Source organism: Crotalus tigris, unplaced genomic scaffold (assembly GCF_016545835.1).
Source record: "Crotalus tigris isolate CLP2741 ecotype Arizona unplaced genomic scaffold, ASM1654583v1 scf7180000024297.1652928, whole genome shotgun sequence".
Classification (NCBI taxonomy): Eukaryota; Metazoa; Chordata; class Lepidosauria; order Squamata; family Viperidae; genus Crotalus; species Crotalus tigris.
In genome coordinates this window covers 1,364,998-1,389,510 of record NW_024100470.1, presented here as the reverse complement: position 1 = coordinate 1,389,510, position 24,513 = coordinate 1,364,998, and the positions used below count along the sequence as shown (strand labels likewise).

Sequence of the window (24,513 nt, the reverse complement as noted above, 5' to 3'; positions counted from 1 at the left end):
AAACAGGAATTACGTCAATTGCATGTACAGTAAATAAGATTATCACAGCTATACCATGATGGTAGTTATAGCCATAATCTGGCATATCTAGAAGATAGATTGTGAAAAATGGAATGTGGGATTCTTTTTAAAATCATGGCTTGAAGCCTTCCCTGGGGGAGAAAATGCTGAGGACTCTTCAGAACATTTTTGCGAGCTTCGATATTTCAACATTATAATCCACCTAGTCACCCATGTGTAAAGTTAATAAAGTTGTGTACAATACAGACATATGCTTTCCAAAGAATTAAGTACTGAATTCTCAGAGGTTGAAACTACAAGAAAGAAAAAATAAAATAGTGCTCTCTTTTCTACATGTCCACACTTCACTGCAAATTTTAGAATTTTGTTCAATATCCAAAGAGCTGGATTAATGGAAATAGACTCTTAAGTATCCTGACTTCAAGATGCTTACAAGTTTGTTTCCATTAATCCAGCTCTTTGGATATTGGTAAGCAGTTTCACTACAGGCAAAATCACAATCAAATCACAAAGTTGATTTTCCCATTGTGATGCACAAATGCCGAAGTTGTTATATAAGTGAACGCCTTAAAATTGGAATAATAAATTCATTCCTCTGATACCTCTGAGTTAGTGCAGACTTAGACAATATCTTGATGCCTTCCAGAGATACAATATCTATAGTGGCACTAGAATTTTATCAGACCTTGAAAATACCTTATCTCCATTACTTACAATATTGAAAATCGATATAAACATGTTTCGAACAGTCACATTACAACTAATACTCAATTTTCAACCATAATTGGGACTGGAACTTGCATTCCTAAATGAGGAAATTGTTACGTAAGTCACTCCCAATTATATTGCCATTTTTGCCATGGTCTTAACTGAATACCCCAGTTGTTAAGTGAAGCATAAAGCTGTTAAATGAAGCCAGCTTCACCCATTGACTATGGTTGTCAGAAACCACTTGGAAAGGTCAGAAATGGTGATTATTTGATGCTGAAATGCTGTAACAATTGTAAATGTGAGGATCACTTGTAAGTCACTTTTTTCAGCACTAACATATCCTTGGATGGTTGCTAAACAAATGCTTCTAAGTCAAGGACTACTTGTATTCTGCACAATAATACACAGAATAAGGCTGATCAGATTGTAATAAAAGTACTTGGATTTGTCCTAATGTGGTACAATGTGCTATGATGATAAGGTGATGGACTTTGAGTTGTTTGACCTCATCCTATTGCAAGAGAACCTGCATTAGTTAGTGAGAATAATTTTTCAGCATTTAAAATTTATTTCTTCATGAGCAAATGCTTGCTGTTCAGTTCAGGTCTGAACAGGATGATAAAACACTTGGGGGCAAAGATACAACCCAGTAAACCAGCACTGGAAGATAATATGGAGAAGATCTCCACAGCCACCATATATTTTCCTTTGGTACTCAGGTAGCTTGGAACAAAGGACAACCAAACACTGCAGAAGACAAACATGCTGAAGGTGATGAATTTGGCTTCATTGAAACTGTCAGGTAATTTCCTAGCTAGAAAAGCTGCAGATAAGCTGACAATGGCCAAGAAGCCCATAAAGGCCAAGACACAGTAAAACATGGTCACCGATCCTTCATTGCATTCTAGTATGATTTCTTGAGACACTGAATGCTTATCAGAATCTGGGTATGGTGGAAATGTCATCAGCCATGATGTACAAATGATAACTTGAACAAGAGAGCAGGAAGATACAATGGAGTTCACCACTTTTTTCCCCACCCATCTCCTCATTTTGGACCCAGGCTTGCTAGCCATGAATGCTAGGACAACCACAATGGTTTTGGCCAACAAACAGGAAACTGCCACTGAGAAGATAATGCCAAAAGCTGGTTGTCGAAGAAGACACACAAATTTATTTGGTCTCCCAATAAATAACAAGACACAAAGGAAAGAAAGTAGAAGGGAGATGAGGATAATGTAGGTGAGGTTCCTGTTGTTGGCTTTGACAATGGGAGTGTCCCTGTATTGAATGAAGATCCTGAGCACATAAGATGTGATGAAAGCAAAAGAAAGAGCACAAATAGTCAAATTTATTCCCAGAGTGTCTTCATATGATAAGAAAGTTATGACTTTTGGAATGCATGAATTTTTGTTGTGATTTGAGTATTGATCTTCCGGACATGGAGAACAGTCAGCTGTATCTAAAAACAACCATCAAAAAACAATTTATAATCCATTAAACTAATCATCATATGTCCTCTATTGGCAGAACATGGCCATGAGGTACTTAGTCTGAAACATGAAGATAAAAATGAGACCAAACAAACAAATTAATTAATAGAAAACAATTAGATTATGCCTACAAAACATCTGCTGAGATATGGGAAGTAATCTATCAGTCTGTTAATATTGTTTGCATCATCTGTGTGGAATAGATACAACCATGCCATCTTATCCCATCATCTCAAATTGTGTGATTCTACTATAAATGCATATCTATTGCCAGGAATGAATGAACCGGGTTTTAGTTTTAGAAAGTTTTGATGGAAATACCTTATAAAGAAGCTCATTATTTTGACTGACTGATTGATTATATGCCATCAAGCAGTTTTCAAATCATAATGACCACCTAGGTTGATTTTCTCCTTGATGATCTATCTTTAATCTTATCTTTCAAGTCTCCCAATTGTACACTCATTGCCATGAGTGCAACTTTATTTATGGTATGCTTTCATTTGACATGATAGCCCATTTGGTATAGTAGTTAAAAGTCCTGAATTACTAGTAGTGTAGAGAGTAAGGAAGATGACTTTAAGAGAAATATGCAAACCATCATAAGGGATTGATTTTTTTTTTAAAAAAATCCAGAGTGATGAGATAACGTTTGGAAGTAACTCAGGCAGAAACCTCCTTAATTTATTGGGCTATAAGGGAAGAGTTGTAGCATAACCAGAATTTCAAAATTCTCCTATTATAAGTAATCATAATAAAGTAGTTTCAGCCTTCTTGTGAAGTCGATTCAGTGTACCTATCAGCCCTACCTTAGACCTGAAAACCATCTTCATGCTTTGGACCTGCTACTTTCTCTCAGACCTAGGAGGAAAATTAAGGCAACTTCTTGGATGTTGCTAAGGAGAAAATATTTATGGATCAGTCCAAGTAGTCATCTGGTGTCAAGTTTTTTGTGGGTTGGGCATTGACCCGGAACATGAGAACAATTATCTATGGCTAAACTAACCATTGAAATTTATTTATAGTCTGTGACACGAACCAGTATACGCCCCCATACACAGACCATGACCATGAAGCACTCAGGCTGAGATGTGAAAATGAAAATCAGATGAAAGAAACAAATAAATTAATATGAAGGTAGTTTGATTCTGCCCCAAACAACTTCTGCTGGAAATAACATTGGAAATACTCTCCCAATATCCATGGCATCAATGGGAGGAATAAAAAAAAGTTACTCTAACTTAACCTTTGCCAAATTATATGCAACCATACACAAAGTTTTGTATGTGTACAATTGGTACAGGATTTATAATATTGAAAAAACTCTGATTTTGAGATATTTTGGTCAGGGATGATTTAAAAATACTATAATACTAGAAAGTTCTGATCCAGACACTTTACAGTGAAGGTCAGATACATGTTATTAATATTATAGGGAACTTTGATTTGATTGCCAGTTTGCTTAAAGACAGATTGTCTAAAAGTGAGGAAAATGTGAATTCCAGTCCTCCCTTTTGATATGAAAAATAGTTGGGTGACCTTGGGTCATTCACTGCCTCTCAGCCCCAGAAAGAAGGCAGATATTGCCAAAACTATATGCATCTGTCCATGTAGTTAGCAAGAATAAAGATTGATTAAAATGGCATTGTTCTTAGTAATTTATTCCACGCTGGTCAGGGAAGAATTCAGCTCCTGAGATTTCAACAGGCAACTCAAAGCTCAAAGCTATGGTGGTAGAGTGGTAAGGATGCAATATTGCAGGCTAACTCTGCTCAATGCCAGGAGTTTGATTCCTTTGATTTTGACTGGCTCTAGGTTGACTCAGCCTTCTATTCTTTTGCGGTCAGTAAAATGAGGACCCAGATTGTTGGGTCAATGTGCTGAATCTGTAAATCATTTAGAAAGTGCTATAAAACACTATGAAGTGGTATATAAGTCTAAGTGCTATTGCTATTGCTGTCTGTTTTATGTCCCATTATTTCCTTGGATGTATTTTCTGCATCTCCCCTGTGCTTATATCTGAAGTGTATCTTTATAAACTCATGCACTTTTTTATTATGAATAATTTCACAAGTGAGAGGATTGCATATCTGCCTAGATAACTCCTCAGAAACTGATTCACTCCCATTATTTTTTTTCCTTTGAAAAGAATCCTCTGTACATGATATCTCTTACCCTTTTTAGCTGAAATCTTCCCTTCCGGACATGGAAGGCAATCATAACAACAAAATGGCTTCCCTTCTTTCTTGGTCTTCCTATAGCCTCGTTGGCAATGATCATTACACACAGAAATGGGGTGTGCCTATTCCCGCAAAAATAAGAATAATATATTAGCATTCAGATGGATAGAAGGATAGATAGATTTGAGATTTACTTCATGCTAGAAAATTAACAATTTAAGATGGCTGAATGACAAATGCTGACAAGGCTTATTGTTTAATAATCAAAGAGTTTCCAAATCACTATTAGAACCTTCAATATTCTTGGAAAAAATGTGCATGATAAATATTTTGATCAAATGCTAAATATTTGCAGCTTTTGTCTCTCAATGTAGTTAACAATTAATGAAACATACCATGCAAACCCTCAGCAAAAAGCTATTGCCCAAAAAAAGTCAAGATTCCTTTGAAGGGTTCCTAGGATTGTGCATGGCAATATTAAAAATTCAGTGTCATTTATGGTATAAAGTACATCGTGTAAAGATCCCATAGAGAGAGCTTGTTACAGGTTCCATCTGGAAGGGGCCTACATTTGATGGTTCTCAGGAGGCAGACATTCTCTTCCATGGTACCAGCCTTATGCAATATTCTGTTCCCTCCCCTATTGTCAGGGAAATGTGGTTGCTAGACTTCTCTATCCATTGTGGTTTGTATGCTTTAATTTTTATTTTTTTTAAAAAAAATACTAATAGTTGTCTATAGTTTTATAATAATTGTTTTATAAGAGCTGATTTTATATTGTAAATGTAAAGGTTTCCCCTTTCCAAACAAGTCCAACTAGGGGCTAGTGCTCATTTCCATTTCTTAGCTGAGGGAACCAGCTTTGTCTGAAAACAATTCCCACGATCGTGTGGCCAGCATGGCTATAAGCCAAAGGAACATGGAATGCTGTTGACTTCCCACTAAAGTCATACCTATTTATCTACTTGCATTTGCATTCTTTTGAACTGGTAGGTGAGCAGGAGCTGGGGCAGGAACAACCGCTCACCCTGTTGCACAGCACTCAAGTCTCGAACCCAGGCTGTCAGATCTCTAGCTGACAAGCTCAGCATTTTTAACCGCTGAACCATCAACCTCCTTTTTATATTGTAGTTTTGTTTAATTCTGCTATACCATCCAGAATAAGTTCTGATGAGATGGGCAGCTATACAAAATGAATGAATGAATGAATGAATGAATGAATGAATGAATGAATGAATTATAAATATAAAGCTGTGAGTCCAGGTGTCCTCCTGGACTCACAGCTAAATTTGGAACAACATCTATCGCCTGTGGCCAGGGGGACTTTTGCCCAGGTTTGCCTGGTGCACCAGTTGAGGCCTTATTTGGACCGGGAGGCTTTACTCACGGTCACTCATGCCCTTGTCACCTCAAGACTGGATTACTGTAATGCGCTCTACATGGGGCTACCCTTGAAGAGCGTTCGGAGACTGCAGTTGGTTCAGAATGCAGCTGCGAGAGCGATTGTGGGCGCGCCAAGGTACGTCCACGTGTCACCTATCCTCCGCGAGCTGCACTGGCTTCCTGTGGGTCTCCGGACGCAATTCAAGGTGTTGGTTATCACCTTTAAAGCCCTTCATGGCATAGGGCCAGGTTACTTACAGGACCGCATTCTGCCGCACAGCTCCCAGAGACCGGTGAGGTCCCATAGATTGGGCCTCCTTCAGGTCCCGTCGGCCAGACAATGTCGGCTGGCGGGCCCTCGGGGAAGGGCCTTTTCTGTGGTGGCTCCGACCTGGTGGAATCAACTTCCCCCCGAGGTTCGAACTACTCCCACCTTGCCGGCCTTTAAGAAAGCCATTAAAACTCTCCTGTTCCGGCAGGCCTGGGGCTGATGTCCCCGGGGGGGGGGGATATGATCGGACACGCTGTATGAATGTATTTATTTTATTGTTTTAATGTCAGATTATTGTTTTAATTTTGTACGCCGCCCTGAGTCCCTTGGGATTGGGCGGCATATAAATTTTAGAAATAAATAAATAAATAAATAAATAAATAAATGATGTTTCAGATAAGTGAAAAATCTACAATAGAATTTAATATCCATCAACCCATGTGCTATAGACAACAATATCTGGCCATCACAGTTAGGGCAATATGAGAGCTATAGCTGCAGCCTAACACTATTGGAAGGCAGCAGAGCATAGGGGGGGAAAAAGACATAAGGTCTTTATACTTTATTCCAAAATCATGGCTAAAATGCCTTTATAATATGATTTGCAGATTACAGTTCAGATCAGGAATTTTGTATTTAATTAAAAAACATATGCGGTGTGATTATACTTAGAAATGCATCACACACACAAACATTCCCAAAATCAGGCTTGTTTTAGAGTTGACCGATTGATCAATTAATTGATCAATAACTGAAATGTTTCAGCAACAATCCAATCTAATAGAACAAAGTAAGAGTTATTCTAGTAAATAAAACTGAAACAATCAGTAACAAATCTTTCATGAAGGATTAGTTAAACATAAGAATGGATGGCACATATATGTATATATCTGTCCAAACATTGACCACAAATTTTATATCAATTTCAATTCATCCAAATTTGACAATTTTCCAAGCAATTTCAGTAAAGTTGGTCTGCTAATACAAAAATCCTGTTGTATTCTTTAAGAGACAGTTACTGAATCAGAATTCTAAAAGTGATACAAGGGGAATGATAACAACACTCATAAATCTGTCTCTTAATCCATCCAAGCATGGATTTAGGCAGTTCTGAAGAGGAATGTTAGTAAGCCTTTATGGCCAAAACATGGATAATAAAATATCAAGTGTTGTAAGGATGAATGCTCTCTTCTATGGAGTGGAAAAAATGCCATGGGAATCATTGGGGATAGAGAAAGAGCTACTGAGTGACAAATATTTGTTTAGAATAGAACTTTGCTTATGTTCTACCAAAATTGAAATCAATAATTTGCTGCTTACTCTCTAGAGTTGGTTTCAAGTCTGAGAACTTTTGAGCATTGTGTGAGAGATCACAGAAAGTCATATCCAAGACTATGTGTTTCTTATAAGAGGAAACAAATGCACCAGGAAGTTGAGTGTGACCCAATGACTAAGCTAAGAAATAACTTTTATTGAAGTCTGGGGATTTTGATTTGTTTTGTTTTAAATTTGCTAAACTTATTTAGGGCAGATAACCATGTCTCTTACCTGATTAAAGCTTTCTGGCCATGTAATGAACTCCAGATGGATATTGAAGATTTTGTCTGGAGGAGCAAAAGGATCTATTCTTCCCACTTTTACCTTAGAAAATGACCTGTTTGGAAAAGTTTTCCAATTTATAATATCAAATCCTCCAATAAATTCTCCATATCTATCAAAAGAGATCTTTTCACCCACATTATTGTTGAAGGAGACACTACTCAGAAAAGGGCAAAGCTAAATTGGAGAGAGACAGAAATATATATATAAAGGTAAATTTAATGCATTTCTAGTAAATCTCAATTTGATATGTAAGAACTTAAAAGTTTCCTATTTGAAGACTAATTGCTTAAACAGTAACTAGACAACAATTCACATTTTAGCTGGAATTAGTTGTGGTTCTTCAGACATGAGAGGATGAGAACATGCAGTTTTTCATGGGTGGAATTGAATCTTCTGATGGCTCTTTCAATGAGACTTTTTCTTCATGGATAGTTTTTAGTCCTTGCTCAGGACATCTGTGTGCTTCTGGACATTCTATCTAGAAAGAATTGATGATTTGATAGTCCTTTTTTTTTGCTCAGAAATTTTAAAAGTGTGCTTGTAAGGAATGTGTTGTGAATCATTGATTGGAGGAATCTTGGGAAACCACCCATAGCAATCTATCACTGGCTGTGCTATTCAGTCCTTGTTCCAGTATTATGTGTCCAGATGCATGGTTTGTTTATGAAGAGTGTTGTTTTTATGCATATGTGGAGAATTACAAAAAGCATTTGGTAAATAACTTGATTGGCACATCTAATTGAATATACTAGAGTGGAGACTCTGAAATAAACAGTATTCTGTGCAGAAGAAGAAGACAGAGAAATCTCTCAATTCCGATGTGTCTCCTAATGTCCACTGGTGGGTTTTATATGGTGTTTATCTCATATTACAACATGTTTAAAGTCACAGGGTCACAACGTTCTTGGATATAGACATACTCTTTGTATTTATGAGCATATTTTAAAGAAAAAAAAACCAAGTAGAGTTTGTTATGGAGAATTTTTTAAAACTTAAGTCAAAAGTTACAAATACTATAAATTGTTCTGATGTTCTCTGCTGTAAACGTACCTGCCATGATTGTAGATCCTGAAATTTCTGTTTCTCCAAATTCACCCAATTTCTTTGCTTGTATTTAGAAGAATACATTGATTGCAGAGCATGTGCCATGACATAGACAGCATTGTACACATTGTAACTATGGCCACTCATGTTAAGTTCAAAAGCAGAAGTAGGTAGAGTCTCCAATTTCTCTTCTCCAGTACAGATGTTCTCAGGCCTTTTAATTCTTTTTTTAGCGTTGGGAAATGAGCAATCAAACACCTGCTCCCAAAAATCTCTGATAAATCCATCATGTGGTTCTGTTGTTGGATTTCTGCTCTGAAGAAATTCCTGGAATCCAAACACTTCCTTTGAATGAGAGGAGAGAGATAAAGCACCATGGATGAAAAATATATCCCAGTTTCTGTTAAAGGATACTGATGCAAAATCCATTTGTGCTGGCATAACCCAGATTTTTTCTCTCAGTCCTAAATCTTCTACTTCTGAAAAACGGAGAAGTGTTCTTAAAATTAACATGGTCCGAAGTTCACCAAAAACAATTATCACATTGGTTGTGCTTTTCATGAGAACTTCATATAATTCAAGTCCTTTATCCATCACTTCCATAAAATCACTGTAAAAAGCTACATTTGGGAACCATTCCATAAAATCAAAGCAGATATCATGCTGAGAGAACTTGGGGACTACATCCCGTACAAACTTTTCTCCTGCTTCGTCTTTCACAGAAAGAAGCCCAATCCATGTCCACCTGAAATATAATAGCAGCAGAAGGATTCCTTGGTGTTGTAAGGCCTCATTGGGGAACATCTGCTGTAAAAATATACCTTGGATTTCTTTATTCATTACTGGAGCAGAGCCATATGTGAGCTAGATAATTTTGTAAAAGAAACCAAAAGAAAAGTTGTGTTAGTATCTTCTTCTCTTGGTTTGAATAAAAATATATTTTCCAAATTTTATTGCTGTTTTCTAAACATCAAGCCAGCTCAAACCCAGGCTTCAATTCAGAACTTGTGTGAATGTGGTACAGTGCACAAATTTTGGGCAGGAGGCTTTAACATCCCATGTGAGCCAAATAAGGGTGACCAAGACAGCAATCAACTGGACAATTAGTACCTAGATGTTTGACATATGTTCTAAGTTGGTTTTATGTTAGAGGAATATTCTTGATATTTTCCACTAGCATTTTCTACTACTGTTCTCTTCAATATTCTCAGACTCTGTTCTGTTAAGAAATCTTCAGATTTGGAGACTAATACCTGCAACATGAAATGAACTAACTAATATAATATAAGTGTCAGGTCCATCAATAGGTCCTACCTGTTGGAGAGGGGGGGGGATATTGGAATTTTTGGGATGCTATTGTGTCAGGTGCATACTTGGGAAACAGGGAATGGGATTGTTCTTGGAGATGGGGCAGACTCCCTCCAAGCCAGTTGCAGCCTGGTTCCAAGGCTGCTCTACCCTGAGAGTGATCTGTTACCTGCCTAGCACCTCAGCATTCTCAAAACATCTTCTCAGCATCTCATTGGCTACTGGTGGACTGGTCAAGAGGGTTGGGATTGTGGAAAATGAAGTAATTGTTTTATGCTTTGTGTGGGACCTTCAGATTCTGCCTGACTTTACTGTAATCACTTTCACTCAGTAAAAGTTATTTTGATTCAATTCAATGGATTTAAGAGTTTTGCTTTCCTGAGGGACTAGCTGGGGCAGGTCCTTACATTAAGATTCCAGAGTACTCCCAAATGGGATCATTATATCAAACATGCCAAGTATGGAATAAGGGAGCTAACCATCTTTTTGTGGTCCCCAAAAGTCCTCTAAGAAGCTAAGGGTAATGTTTTGGAGAACCTTTTTGTAAAATATGTATAGGAAGATTAAGGATGAAAAATGACCACTTCTGGATTGCAAAGGTTATTTCATTCTAAAGAACGCCTTAACTACCTTTCCAAAAAAAAGGGGGGGGGGTTCTTTGTCATACCTAGGCAGACACAGATATTGAGTCAAGATGTGTACTTTACCTGTGATTTATATTAATAAAAATACCATGTAGTATCCATTTCTCTAAATGAATGACAACCTTTAATTTTTAAAAAGAAACTGATGCTCTACACATCTTTAAAAACCAATGCTTTGTAATACATATTTCTTCCTTCAAACAGATACTTTGCAGATACTGCCTTGATCGCTTTCTACAGGAGCTATAAGAGCCTGGAAAAAGATGCAGCTGTTTTAATGATTCGTAAAGAGAGACTTTTGTCCATTTTATTATACATTATGAACCATTTCTTTTAAAGTGTTTATTGAATCCCTAAGGTCTAATCTCATATTGAAATATTACCCTTGGAATTTAAATTAACCTTTTCCTATGTACCAAACATAGTGCTTCTAAAAAGTTGCAACTAGTTATAATGGGAACTGAGAGAAATTTATATGATCCTGGAATACCTGTGGAATTTTGTAGATCGACAGAATGTTCAACATGTAGAGACAGATGTCAGGTCCTCCAATTACTGCAATAGGAATGTTCCCCAAATCACACTTGTAGTTTGGGATGAATGTGCTTTGCATGGAAAGAAGTCTCATTGAGGCAAGGAAGGTCCAGCTTGGACTAAAATTACTATTATAGATGTTGAACCCAAGAGTGACATTGGCCAAGATCTGGAGATTTTCACTGATCTGCTTCACAGCAAAAACCAGGGCCAGAACGTATTGATAACTCTGAAATACAACCCTATTGTGAAAATCAAATTCTTTATTAAAGACTGCAACACCTATTATGTTTCAGTTCTACATCACATTACTTCATAAAGTGTATTACAATATATAATTCTGTTTATCACTGAAAAGTAAAATGGAAAAATAAACTTGGAAATCATGACATTATTATTATTTGGAAATTATTTAGGATACAGCTGAGTATCATCAAGCAATGATTTCCAATCAACAGAAGTGCTTGAGGTACTTTGAACTCAGTGTAAAATTGACTTCTGGCTATGAATCTTTAGATTTCAGTGAGAACCTGGCCCAATTAACTAAACACTAAGATATATAAAGCTATTTCAGAAAGTTTTGCTTAGGAACAACATCTAAGAATTGATAGAAATAGATCTTGCCCTTATTCATTCATGGATTATTGTGGCATTAGCATAACTGTTAGAATGTTGAGCTTTGGGATAAAGTCATAGCTGAACAATCATAGAAATTGAATAACAAAATAGAGAATGGTGAGATAAACTATCTCTCTTATGAAGATAAGGATACAGCATATGTGAATACAATGTATTCTATCAGTTCAAACTAAATTGCCCTTCGTGTAATGTGAATTAATGATGGTGTAGAAATCTTATGTGGGAAGAAATGAACAACTTACATCACTTCATCCTGAAGTTCTCTGGAAGGGTGACGATCAAAAAGAATTGGACTGGAAAAAGTATAGACTTGAGAAATAATGCTGGCAATGGTCATATCTCCAGGTTGAGTGTACTTGTGAAGAATAGGAAGAGGATCAATAACATTGCAATTAATATCAGGAACCTTGTGCACTGCTTGAGGCATTGTTACTACTAACCCCACCAAGAAAACAACTATAATTAATACCTCAATAATCAATTAAAATGTTTGTCTGTTTGCCTCCTCTCCTTCACCAAAAAATTGAATTGCAAGTTTTACAAGATATTGCTTAAAAATCCTAGAAATTTACTGTGAAATGCAGAGAATCCAGTTGTATGGATAAATAATTAAGGAACAAATCCTTGATTCAGAATGTGAGCATGTCTGATACAATATCCTCCTGATGTCATTCTTCTCTATCAGGGCAGGTTTTCATTGTCCATTTATCAATGATCAACTGACAAATAACTTGGATTGCCATTGGGAATGGTAATCAAATTTTACAACATGGGTTTGTGGGTCTTGTGGGATTTGGAACAAATGCATAGATAATCATAGTTAATTTTATAATTATAGAGGAGATAACAAATGTTTAACTTTTTCAACTTTGCAACTAATAAAATATTCAGTACAATAGTCATGAAACCTTCACAGGTCAAGAAGCAATGATGCACATCAATCTAATGTAAAAATAATTTCTTTTTTTTTTAAAAAAAAAAGTTGAACATGAATATCAAGAGAACCATTTGAGACACCTTGATAATTTATATAACAAAACTTGAGAACTTTTAAATTCTGCCATGTAAAAGAAAAAAAATAGGTGTTACTAAATCAACTAAAATATCTTTATTTAATCCTATTAATATATAGTTAGTCATCAACTTGCAATCACAATTAGAATTATAACTTCTGTCCCTAAGAGAAGTGGATATTAAATAAGCCCTGCCCAGTTTTAATACCTTTTTAATCTTATTTCACTTTTATTTTATTTATCAAACTTAGAAACCACTCATCTCTCTCACAGAGGGAGATGTGTTTCTACCATTTTGCCATGGTTGTTAAACGAATTATATGGTCATTAACAAACCCAGCTTTTCAGCCAACTGGGAAGGTCACAAATGCTGATTGCCTGACAGGAAATTGCAATTATTGTAAATATAGTTGCAAAGTGTCAAAAAATTTAAGCCCATGAATATGTGGACACTGCAATGGTCATAAATGTGAGGACCAGTCATAAGGTACTTTTTTCAAGGGCATCATAATATTGAAAAGTCATTAAACAAATGACTTTTTGTAAATCAAGGACTACCTATAACAGATCATGTTAAAAATAAAACTAACATCTAAATGGAAAGAATTTTTTAGGAACAAAGATCACATAAGCTTTAACAAATCTTAGTTAAATTTAAATTATTTTTGTTTAATTATACCATTTGTATAGTCACATAATTGCATAAACATATCATTCTAACAAAAACCTTTAAGTCAAAAATCCTTTATTTATTGGAAGATGGACCACTAGTGTTGAAGATGAATTCATTTTTAAAAGCCCATTATATCTAAAATGTATTAAACCATTGGTCCATCACATGCAGACTTTAATGTACACATATCCATCAGAAGATCTTACATTATCTCAGAACCACTGACTGATTTCAGAACCACTGAATTATATCTTTCGAAGATCCTGGGGCACTGGGAAACTACCAGAGGACTGGAAAAGAGCTGATGTAGTTTCCATCTTCAAAAAAGGAAAATAAATGGATCCAGGAAACTACAGATCTATCAGCCTGACCTCAATACCGGGGAAGATCTTGGAAAAGATAATCAAGCAATGAAACAGCAAACACCTAGAGGCAAACAAAGTCATTACCAAAAGCCAACATGAGTTTGTCAAAAACAGATCATGCCAGACAAATCTTATTACATTCTTTGAGCAGGTGCCAAATTAGTGGACCAGAGGAATGTTGTAGATATAATTTACTTGGATTTCAGTAAGGCATTTGATAAAGTAGACCACAACCTACAACTTGATAAGATAGAAAAATGTGGGTTAGACAGCATCACTACCTGGAGGGAAATGTGTAATGGGGTGCCCCAGGGCTCTGTTCTGGGCCCAGTGCTCTTCAACATGTTCATCAAAGATTTGGATGAGGGGATATATGGAGAACTCATCAAATTTGCAGACGACACCAAGCTGGCAGGAATAGCCCACACTCCAGAAGATAGGCTTAAGATACAAAAGGATCTTGACAGATTTGAACATTGAATGCTAGCTAACAAAATGAAATTCAATGGTGAAAAAAGTAATGTTCTACTTTTAGACAAGAAAAAACAAATGTACTGGTATAGTATAGATGATATCTTGCTCAATAATAGCAACTGTGAGATGGATCTTGGAGTCCTAGTAGACAATCACTTAAATGTGAGCCAGCAGTGTACTGCAGCTGCCAAAAAAAGCCAACACAGTGCCAGGCTGCATTAACAAAGGAATAGAATCAAGAGCACGTGAAGTGTTAATACCACTTTACAATGCCCTGGTAAGGCCACACTTGGAATACTGCATCCAGTTTTGGTCACCACGATGTAAAAAAGATGTTGAGACTCTAGAAAGAGTACAGAGAAGAGCAACAAAGATGATTAGGGGACTGGAGGCTAAAACATATAAGGAACGGTTGCTGGAATTGGGTATGTCTATTTTAATGAAGAGAAGGACGAGGGGTGACATGATAGCAGTGTTCCAATATCTCAGGAGCTGCCACATAGAAGAGGGAATCAAACTATTCTCCAAAGCACCTGAAGGAAGCAACCTAGAACTAAGAAGAAATTTCCTGACAGTTAGAACAATTAATCAGTTGAACAACCTGCCTCCAGAAGCTGTGAATGCAGGAGGAGGAGGAGGAGGAGGAGGAGGAAAAAGAGAAGGAGAAGATATGCATCTACTAAAAGGGCATCTGCTGTATCTTGCAGATTTCCCCTTCTTCCTACTGTTGATGCTTCTGGGTAATGATCTGGGTTCACTTACACTGCTGGGATGGTACAGCACAATTTTGTGGGAGAGGCAATTCTAGCCAAACCCCAATGTACAAAAGAAAGCTCTACCCAAACTGAACCAATTAATGAACAAATAACTCCCAAAGGATTTGACCCTACTGATAAACCTTGGAGGAAGACAAATGGAGGTATGTCACACATAGAAGGAAACACAATACTCAAAGAAAAAAGCAGCATACAGCTAACAAACCCTTTCTGCCCAACCCAACCCAACCAGAAACAGCCCCACTAAAACTGAGCAATTGATTTCTCCCCTTAGATGGAAACACACAGACCCACAATCTACCCCTCAAAGAAAACATGCAGATGCCTAACAAAGAAACAACTTCAAATATCCCTTAAAAAATCACTTCAAATATCCCTTAAAAAATCTCATCAACAAACACACCAGAGATAAACAGAAAAGCACCCCAGACTGCAGCCCCCACAAAAAGGAAGGCGAGTTTTGGTAATAGGAGAGTCTATCCTCAAAGGAATGGAATCATCCTTCTGCAGACCGGACATACAATCCAGGGAGGTATGTTGTCTCCCTAGAGCAAAAATCTAAGATGTGGCTGAGAACTTAACCAAAATAATTAGGCGTACTGATTACTACCCTTTCCTCCTCCTCCACATTGGGACAAATGACACCACAAAGAACCTGAGTACAATAGTTAGAGATTATAAACAACTAGGCAATAAAGTTAAGAAGCTAGGAGGACAAGTCATGTTCTCACACATACTCCCAATGAAAGACCAACACCCACTGAGGGAAAAAACAATTCTAGAAATAAACCACTGGCTAAAGAGTTGGTGTCTCCAGGAAGACTTTGGTTTTCTGGATCATGGATTGCATTTCCTATGCTAAGGACTCTTGGCAAGGGATGGGCTGCACCTCACGAAAACAGGAGAAAATGTATTCAGAAAAGGACTGGCTCAACTCATCAGGAGGGCTTTAAACTAAAATTGAGGTGGGAGGATGACCAATCTCTAGAACCCAAAACTAATTATAAATACCAAGAAAACAAATCAAACAATGAGGTAGGCAGAGACAAGAAAAAAATAAAAAAACAAACAACGATCAGGAGATGCAGGAAACATACCCACGGACAGGCATAAAAGTCTTAAATGCTTATATACAAATGCTTAAAACTTGGGGAACAAACAGGGTGAACTAGAAGCAACAGTACATGTGGGAGGGTATGACATAGTTGGCATTAAAGAAATCTGGATCAAGTCTGAGTTTTCTTTTGGTATTAATGTAATTTTGGCTTTTATCCATGTATTTGGTACTTTGGCCTCTAATAATACTTCGTTACACACTTCTTGCATTTATGGGCTTAATATGTCTTGTAGACAGTTGTAAAATTCTATTGGTAGCCCATCTGGACCTGGCGTCCTGTCATTTTTTTGTCTTTTAATAGCTTCTATCTCCTCCATCATTGTTATTTTTCCATTTAACATATTTTTAAAATTCTCTGAAATTTTGGGTAGCATATATATATATATATATATATATATATATATATATATATATATATATATATATATGTTTTGGTTGTTCGGGTTTTCTCCCGCGTAAAATTGGAAGTGTCTTGGCACGTTTCGACGAAGTCCCATTCGTCATCTTCAGGCTGGTGTTTTCAGCTTCGTGCTTTGAGCAGCAATGTGTGGTCTTAGCTGTTTCTTCCTTTTAACTGCCAGTGGGGGTATGAACTGATTGGGTGGGAGCTTGGCTGTGTTCTGATTGGGTGGAGGTGTGTTCTGAATGGTTAGGGGCTTGGCTGTGCTCTGATTGGCTGGGGGAGTGTTCTGTTTGGTTGTGCCAAGCCCCTAACCATTCAGAACACACCTCCACCCAATCAGAACACAGCCAAGCTCCCACCCAATCAGTTCATACCCCCACTGGCAGTTAAAAGGAAGAAACAACTAAGACCACACATTGCTGCTCAAAGCACGAAGCTGAAAACACCAGCCTGAAGATGACGAATGGGACTTCGTCGAAACGTTGCCAAGACACTTCCAATTTTACGCAGGAGAAAACCCGAACAACCAAAGACCTACATACAAATACCCGCGAAAACCTCAGAAAACATATATATATATATATATATATGCATTATTTTTTTTCCTGGGAAATTTCTTATATATCATAGAGTGTTTCATACAATTTTCTTTTTTTTACTGTATCATTTTGAAATTGTAAATCACCTTTCACATCTCACAATTTATTTATTAGTTTTTTCTCTCTTTCTTTTTTCAGTTTATAAGCCAACCATCTACCTGGCTTGTTAGCATTTTCCAAAAAAAAAAAGTTTTGTTTTGCTCTTTTAATTTGTTGGGCCATTTCTTCAGCTTCTACTAAATGTAATTTATATTTTATTGTCTCTATTTTTTTAAAGAGTTTTCTTTTGTCGGTCTCTTTGTAGTTCTAATTCCAATTTTATAAATTCTTCCTTTAGCTTCATTTCTTGTTTTTTTTTCTTATTCTTTTTTGCCAGAGAATGTTGTTTAATCAATTCTACTTAACAAAAATATTCCCAAAAGAAATACATCATCAAAATATACATAATCAGAGGCAAACAAATGAAGATTTAAAGCTTTCTTTTCATGAGATGATGTTTATTATTCAATTCAGGTCTCATCACAATGATAAAACACTTGGGAGAAAAAATACACACCAATAAGCCAGCACTGGAGGAGATCATGGAGAAGATCTCCACAGCCAGCACATATTTTCCTTTTGTGCTTAGATAGGTTGGAATAAAACACAGCCAAACACTGCAGAAGACCAACATGCTGAAGGTGATGAATTTGGCTTCGTTGAAACTATCAGGTAACTTTCTAGCTAGAAAAGCAGCAGAGAAGCTAACCAAAGCAAGAAAGCCCATAAAGCCCAAAACACAGTAGAACATGACTGATTCTTCTTTGCACTCCATGATGAGTTCTTCAGACATTGCTTGTGCATCAAAATCTGGGTATGGTGGGCATGTTAACAGCCATGCAGCACAAAAACTGAATTGAACAAGGGAGCAGGAAAGAATAATGTAACTGACCATTCTTCCACCAACACATTTCCTCAATTTTGACTCAGGTTTGGTAGCCATGAATGCTAGGACCACCACAAAGGTTTTGGCCAATACACAAGAAACTGCCACAGAGAAGATGAGTCCAAAAGCTGATTGTCGGAAGAGACACACAATCTTATTAGGTCTCCCAATAAATAAAAAGACACAAAGGAAAGAGAGGAGGAGAGATACAAGAAAAGTGTAAGTGAGATTCCGGTTGTTGGCTTTGACAATAGGGGTGTCTTTATGTTTAACAAAGATTATGAGAACCAAAGTTGTCTTTAATAAAAAACAAAGAGAAAGAACAGTTAGACTGCTCCCCATGGACTCTTCATAGGACAAAAAGCTGATCCGCTTTGGAATGCACATATTTCGGTGGAGGTTTGGATAATGATCATCTGGACATGCAGAGCAGTCATCCATGTCTGAAAAAGAACACAGTGGAGTTAATATACTCTAATGGCTTAATCCTGTTATAACTGGAAATTTCCTACCTTTTTCTGTTATTTTCCCCTCTGGACACAGATGGCAATCATAGCAGCAAAATGGCTCCCCTTCTTTCTTGGCCTTGCTGTATCCTGCTTTACAAGGATCATTACACAAAGATAACGGTGATGCCTATCAATGAATGAAGAAGTATTTTAAGATACAGAGAGGAAAGGAAGTGCTTGGAGAGATACTGTTACTGTGGAATTAAATAATAAAAGTATGTTGATAAGCAGAAGTAGTATGAGGACATTATTTTGAGATGTAATTGGTCTGAAAGAAATTCATTGAATATCTATCAATATTGGTATTGGTACTTTTCTATAACCAACATCCCCAATCTCTAAAGACAGTTTTTATACTGTTTAAATACATTTTCTCAATTTGATGTCACTAGATTGATGAAATCTGAAGTAGTATACTAAACTGCAGCTTTTACATCAAAACTATTGGATCAATTTTCCATAATTAATAGAGGAACAAAATAAAATGTGCAGTATTGTAAATCAGCCATTAGAAAAATAAGCATTCTTACAGATATTTTTTTCCCATTCCTAGGTTAGTTAAAAAATGATGCTATGGGGATTTCATTGGTAAAGATGTTTTATGCTACACTAATGAAGGCAGACCATTCTAGATTCAAACAGCTAACCTTATTAAAGCCTACTGGCCACATGATGGAATCTGCAGAGATATTGAAGAATTTGTCTGGTGGAGATGAGGGATCTATCACTCCAACTTTGACCCTAAGAAAGGACTGGTTTGGGAATGTGATCCAGTTGATAATATCAAATCCACCAATTAATTCTCCATTTTTATCAAGGGAGATCTTTTCACCAACACTATTATTGAATGTGATACCTTTCAGAAAAGTATGAAGCTGAAATATAGAAACATAGAGAGAGAGAGAGAGAAAGAAACAAATTAAAGAGGATGTTTCTTTAAGCAAAGAAAATTTAAGAAGAAATAACTCCACAATCATTCCAAAATTTCATATTATTGATAACAAAATATAACCCCATTGAATTTTTTTATAAAATTACAATCTACAATCTGACTGCTATAAGTAGTTAAGACAGATGAATATATAAATATATAAAAATATTAGGATGTATAAGCCTATAACAGTTTGATACTATTCTTACTAATTAAGAGACTTATATTGCTTTAGCCCTACTAATCATTTGATAAATTTTATGGACAGATGTCATAACCACAAATACAGTTAAGGTTTCTGCTAATCTTTGCTGAAAGTCTTACCTGCCACAACACTTGATTGTGAAATTGTATCCTTCCTTCTTTCACTATTGTTCTGTGTCTGGACTTGGATAAATGCAGAGATTGCAAAGCATGTGCCACAGCATAGACTGCATTGTAAATGTTGTAGCTCTGGCCACTCATGAGTGTTTCAAACACAGATGTAGGAAGAGTCTCAATCCTCTCCCATCCAGTACACTTTTTCTTAGACTTCTCTGCCTCAGAATGTGAAAAAAAACAATTGAATGCCTGTTCCCAAAAATCTTTCCGAAAATAATCATGGTGATTATTCTTTAGATTTAGGCTTTCAATAAATTTCTGGAAGTCTTGGATCTCCTTTGTGTGAACTGCAAAGGATAAAGCACCTTGCAGGAAGTGGATATCCCAAGATCTGTGGAAGGAAACTGAGGTGTAATCTGTTGGAGCTGTTATGAACCAGATTTTTGTCTTCCTTGGTATATCCTCCACTTCTGAAAACTGGAGGAATGTTCTCAGGGTAGATATGGACCTACTTTCACTATACAAGATTATCACATTGGCTGTGCTTTTCATCAGAACTCGGTATATTTTGATTCCTTCATCCACTGCATCAGTAAAATCACTGTAAAAAGCTACATTGGTGAACTCTTGTATGAAATCAAAGCAGATGCCATGCTGGGAAAACATGGCAAACACCTCCTGTACAAATTTCTCTCCATTGTCATCATTCACAGCAAGAACTCCAATCCAAATCCATCTAAAATAGAGCAATAGCTGCAGGAGACCTCTATGTTGGTGTGATTCATTTGGAAGCATTTGCTGGAAGAAAACTGCTTGAGTATCTTTATCCATGACTGGAGCAGAGCCATATGTCAGCTAAGAAAAATGATAGGGAAGAATTTATCAAAGTTGGAATAATATTGATGAAATACTTTTTGTGTGGCAGCATAGTCCATTAATACAAACTCTCCCTCTAGTAATTTCAATATATTTACCTTTTCTTTTTCACAGTTTTATGCTGGTGTGTGTGTGTGTGAGATGGCTCAATGGAAAGCAGACAGCCCAGGTTTGATACCAAGTGCTGCCTGACAGGGCACCTGTCCTTGCCCAAGATGCTGACAATCTAGCAGTTTGAAAGCATGCACCTGCAAGTAAATAAATGGGTACCACTTTGGTGGAAAAGTAATAGCATTCTGTGTGCCTTGACAGATAGTCATGTGGTACATGACCACATAAATGTCTTTGGAAAATGCTGGCTCCCTTGGCTAAGAAATGGAGGCAAGAGCCATGCCCTCATACTGGACATAAATGGACAGGGGAAACCTTTACCTTCTCCTTTATGCCGGCTTAGTTAATAATTTTTTAAAAATAAAATAACTTTTTCGTGCGGCTGCTGATAAAAACAGGATCGCCTACATGATCACCAACGTCTGATAATGCATATGGCACAAGAAGAAGAAGAAGTTAATAATTCATAATTTTGTTCCTCCTTTACAAAGTTTGTTTTAATTTGCAGCAACTGTCAACACTGAGGAGAAGTTCCATGATAAAAACAAATGTCTTGCTTAAAAAGTTTTTATTTCAGTCAATATCTGTTTTGACAGTTGAGGCACTTGTTTATACAGTGGCAGAAGGATATGTCTAAAATTCTGTAGAAGAGGAAAAGACAATGAGTTAAACACAAGTTGTTTCAGAATGCGAAGGAAGGGGAAGATTGGGTTTTCCTGATTTGAAATTGTACTTTGCAACTTGCATTTGATTTGAATGAAAGATTGTGTAGGGTGAGATATAGATGACTTTTGGAGTTAGAAAGAAGACCTAAAAATTGGGACATTATGGATATTTGTGATACCACAAAATGTAGGTTAATGTGTATTTTAAAAATCATACTGTTAGACATTCCATATTGAGAATATGGAATAGATACAAAGTCAGAAAGCACAGAGTACAATAGTGAGATATTACAAACAACCAGGCAATAAAATTAAGAAGCTAGGAGCACAAGTCATGTTCTCATCATTACTCCCAATGAAAGGCCAAAACCCATTGAGGGGAAAAAAGAATTCTAGAAATAAACCATTGGCTAAAGGGTTGGTGTTGCCAAGAAAACTTTGGTTTCCTGGATCATGGACTGCATTTTCTACATGACGAACTCTTGACAAGGGATGGGCTACACCTCACGAAAACAGGGAAAATGTACTTGGAAAAAGACTGGCCCAACTCATCAGGAGGGCTTTAAACTAAAATTGAGGTGGGAGGGTGACCAATCTCTAGAATTCTAGAAACCAAAACCAATCACAAATCTCAAGAAAACAAATCAATTAATGAGGTAGGCAGTGATGATAAAAAAGAAAAACTCAAACAACAATCAGGAGATGCAGGAAACATACCCATGGACAAGCATAAAAGTCTTAAACGCTTGAATACAAATGCTCAAACTTGGGGAACAAACAGGGAAAACTAGAAGCAATAGTACATGAGGGAGGGTATGACATAGTAGGCAATACAGAAACATGGTGGGACTAAACCCATGAATGGAATGGACTGATGGATGGATATAAATTGTTCAAAAGAAATAAGTCTACAAAAAGAGGAGGGGAAGTTGTACTATATGTAAGAAAACACTACCTATCTACAGAAATGCACACGATCCCAGATAAAATCTCTCCAGAATGCATATGGGACAATATAAAAGAGGAAAAAAAAGTGACATTGTCATTGGTATATATTACAGGCCACCCAAACAATCAGAAGAAATAGATGAACTCTTTGCCAACCAGTTAACAAATGTATGTAGGAAGTATACTACAGTAGTAATAGGAGACTTCAACTATCCATATATTAACTGGGAGACAATCTCTGCAGTGAATGGGAGATCAAACAGATTCTTAGCTGACAACTTTGTCACCCAAATGTTATACTGCACTTAATACTCACTAACAGAAAAGAATTGATAGAGGGAGTTGAAACTGCCAGAACCTTGGTGAAAGTGGCCATGTCATACTGGAATTTAATATAATGCAAACACTAGAAAGAGAAAACAATCCAACCAGGGTCTGAAACTTCAAACGAGCTGACTTTAACAAACTCAGAGAGAACCTAGGAAAGATCCCATGGATAAAAATCCTAAAAAGGAAAACAACCCAAGAAATGTAGTAAACTTTGAAAAATGAGATCACAAATCCAGACCAGCATAATACCACTAAAAAAAGAAAAACAAGACATTCAAGAAGAAACCAGCATGGCTGCACACAGATCTCTCTGACAAACTGAAAGACAAAAAGGACAAATACAAAAAATGGAAAGAGGAGCACATAACTAAGGCCGATTATCAGCAGACAGCCAGAACATGCAAAGATGAAGTCAGAAAAGCAAAGACTCAGAATGAACAAAAGACTTGCAACATAAATCAAGGATAATAAAAACATTTCTTGCAACATATGAACAGCAAGAAAAAAGTCAAGGAAACTGTAGGTCCACTAAAGGGAGAAGACGGCAAGGAAATAACAGACAACAGGAAGAAAACTGCTTAACTCATACTTTACATCAGTCTTCACACAAAAAGAAACTATAGCCTAACATACCAAAAAAAACCACTGCAAAAGACAAACTAGAAACAAAAATTAAAATAAGCAAGAAAATTGTAAGAGAACACCTATCTGACCTTGACGAGTATAAAGCACTGGGACCCGACAGATTACATCCCAGAATTCTGAAGGTGCTTGCAGATGTTATCTCAGAAACATTAGACCACATCTTTCATAAATCCTGGAGCCCAGGAAAGTACCTGAGGATTGGAAAAAAGCTGATGTGGTTCCCATCTTCAAGAAAGGGGGAAAAAAAACCAGATCCAGGAAACTACAGACCAATCAGTCTAACATCAATACCTGGGAAGATCCTGGAATAAGGCCCATGCAGTGCTTTTTTTTTTTTTGTTAAAAGAAAAAGTACCAGAACTCACACATGTCATATAACCCGCCTTGCCTACCCTACAAGGTTCCATCCAAAAAAGGTGCCGGAACTCCGTTCTGGGCATTCTATGAGAGAAAAAAAGCCCTGGGCCCATGTGCATGTCTATGTGTATGTGTATGTTATCCTGGTATAAGGACCATTTTTCCTGTAGACTTTGGGAAAGTTCCCTTTATTTCTAGAATGGCAACTCTGTATATTTATGAAAATTTTGGACTTTTGGAAAAGAAACATATTCTATATGTCTGAGCTTCCATAGATCGATCTCTGTCTCTCTGTCTCTCTCTCTCTCTCTCTCACACACACATATACATATACATATACATATACATATACATATACATCTTCTAAGCAATCAAAAAGTACATGAGCACCAGGAATATTATAAAACTATAAAAGTTTAATACAATAAATCAGCTAGCTTTCGTCAGTGGCTACTGACATCATCAGGGTACAATGTTAATTGATGGGAGAATTCGTTTATAGGTAAACCACTGCTTGCACCCGGCTCCTAGATCTCGTCACCAGTCCTGATTGGCTAGGCTGCGCCCTAGTAGTAACTTCTGTATCAGTAACTGTGCTTTTCTTGCATCTTCTGCCTACGTGTGTGTTGTTGTGCTTTTTCTCCT

The 24,513-nt window shown here is 36.8% G+C and overlaps 1 protein-coding gene across 1 annotated transcript; it reads right to left on the bottom strand.

Annotated features, from left to right (window-relative positions):
* Positions 1–1,298: 1,298 nt before the first annotated feature.
* On the bottom strand, positions 1,299–12,257 carry LOC120299476 (vomeronasal type-2 receptor 26-like). Its single transcript, XM_039324330.1, has 6 exons — positions 12,073–12,257; positions 11,148–11,433; positions 8,712–9,569; positions 7,608–7,835; positions 4,401–4,527; positions 1,299–2,194 (listed from the first exon to the last, which is right to left on the bottom strand). Exons 1-6 carry the CDS (start codon positions 12,255–12,257, stop codon positions 1,299–1,301), a joined length of 2,580 nt encoding a protein of 859 aa, XP_039180264.1.
* Positions 12,258–24,513: the final 12,256 nt, after the last annotated feature.

Bases quoted from the DNA above. Each gene is read 5' to 3' on its own strand.
- LOC120299476 (XM_039324330.1), bottom strand. From the start codon at position 12,257: ATGCCTCAAGCAGTGCACAAGGTTCCTGATATTAATTGCAATGTTATT. The intron at 4,528-7,607 runs GTAAGAGACATG...TTGCGGGAATAG, and splicing joins GGCCAGAAAGCTTTAATCAG to GCACACCCCATTTCTGTGTG. The intron at 2,195-4,400 runs GTAAGAGATATC...GGTTGTTTTTAG, and splicing joins GAAGATTTCAGCTAAAAAGG to ATACAGCTGACTGTTCTCCA.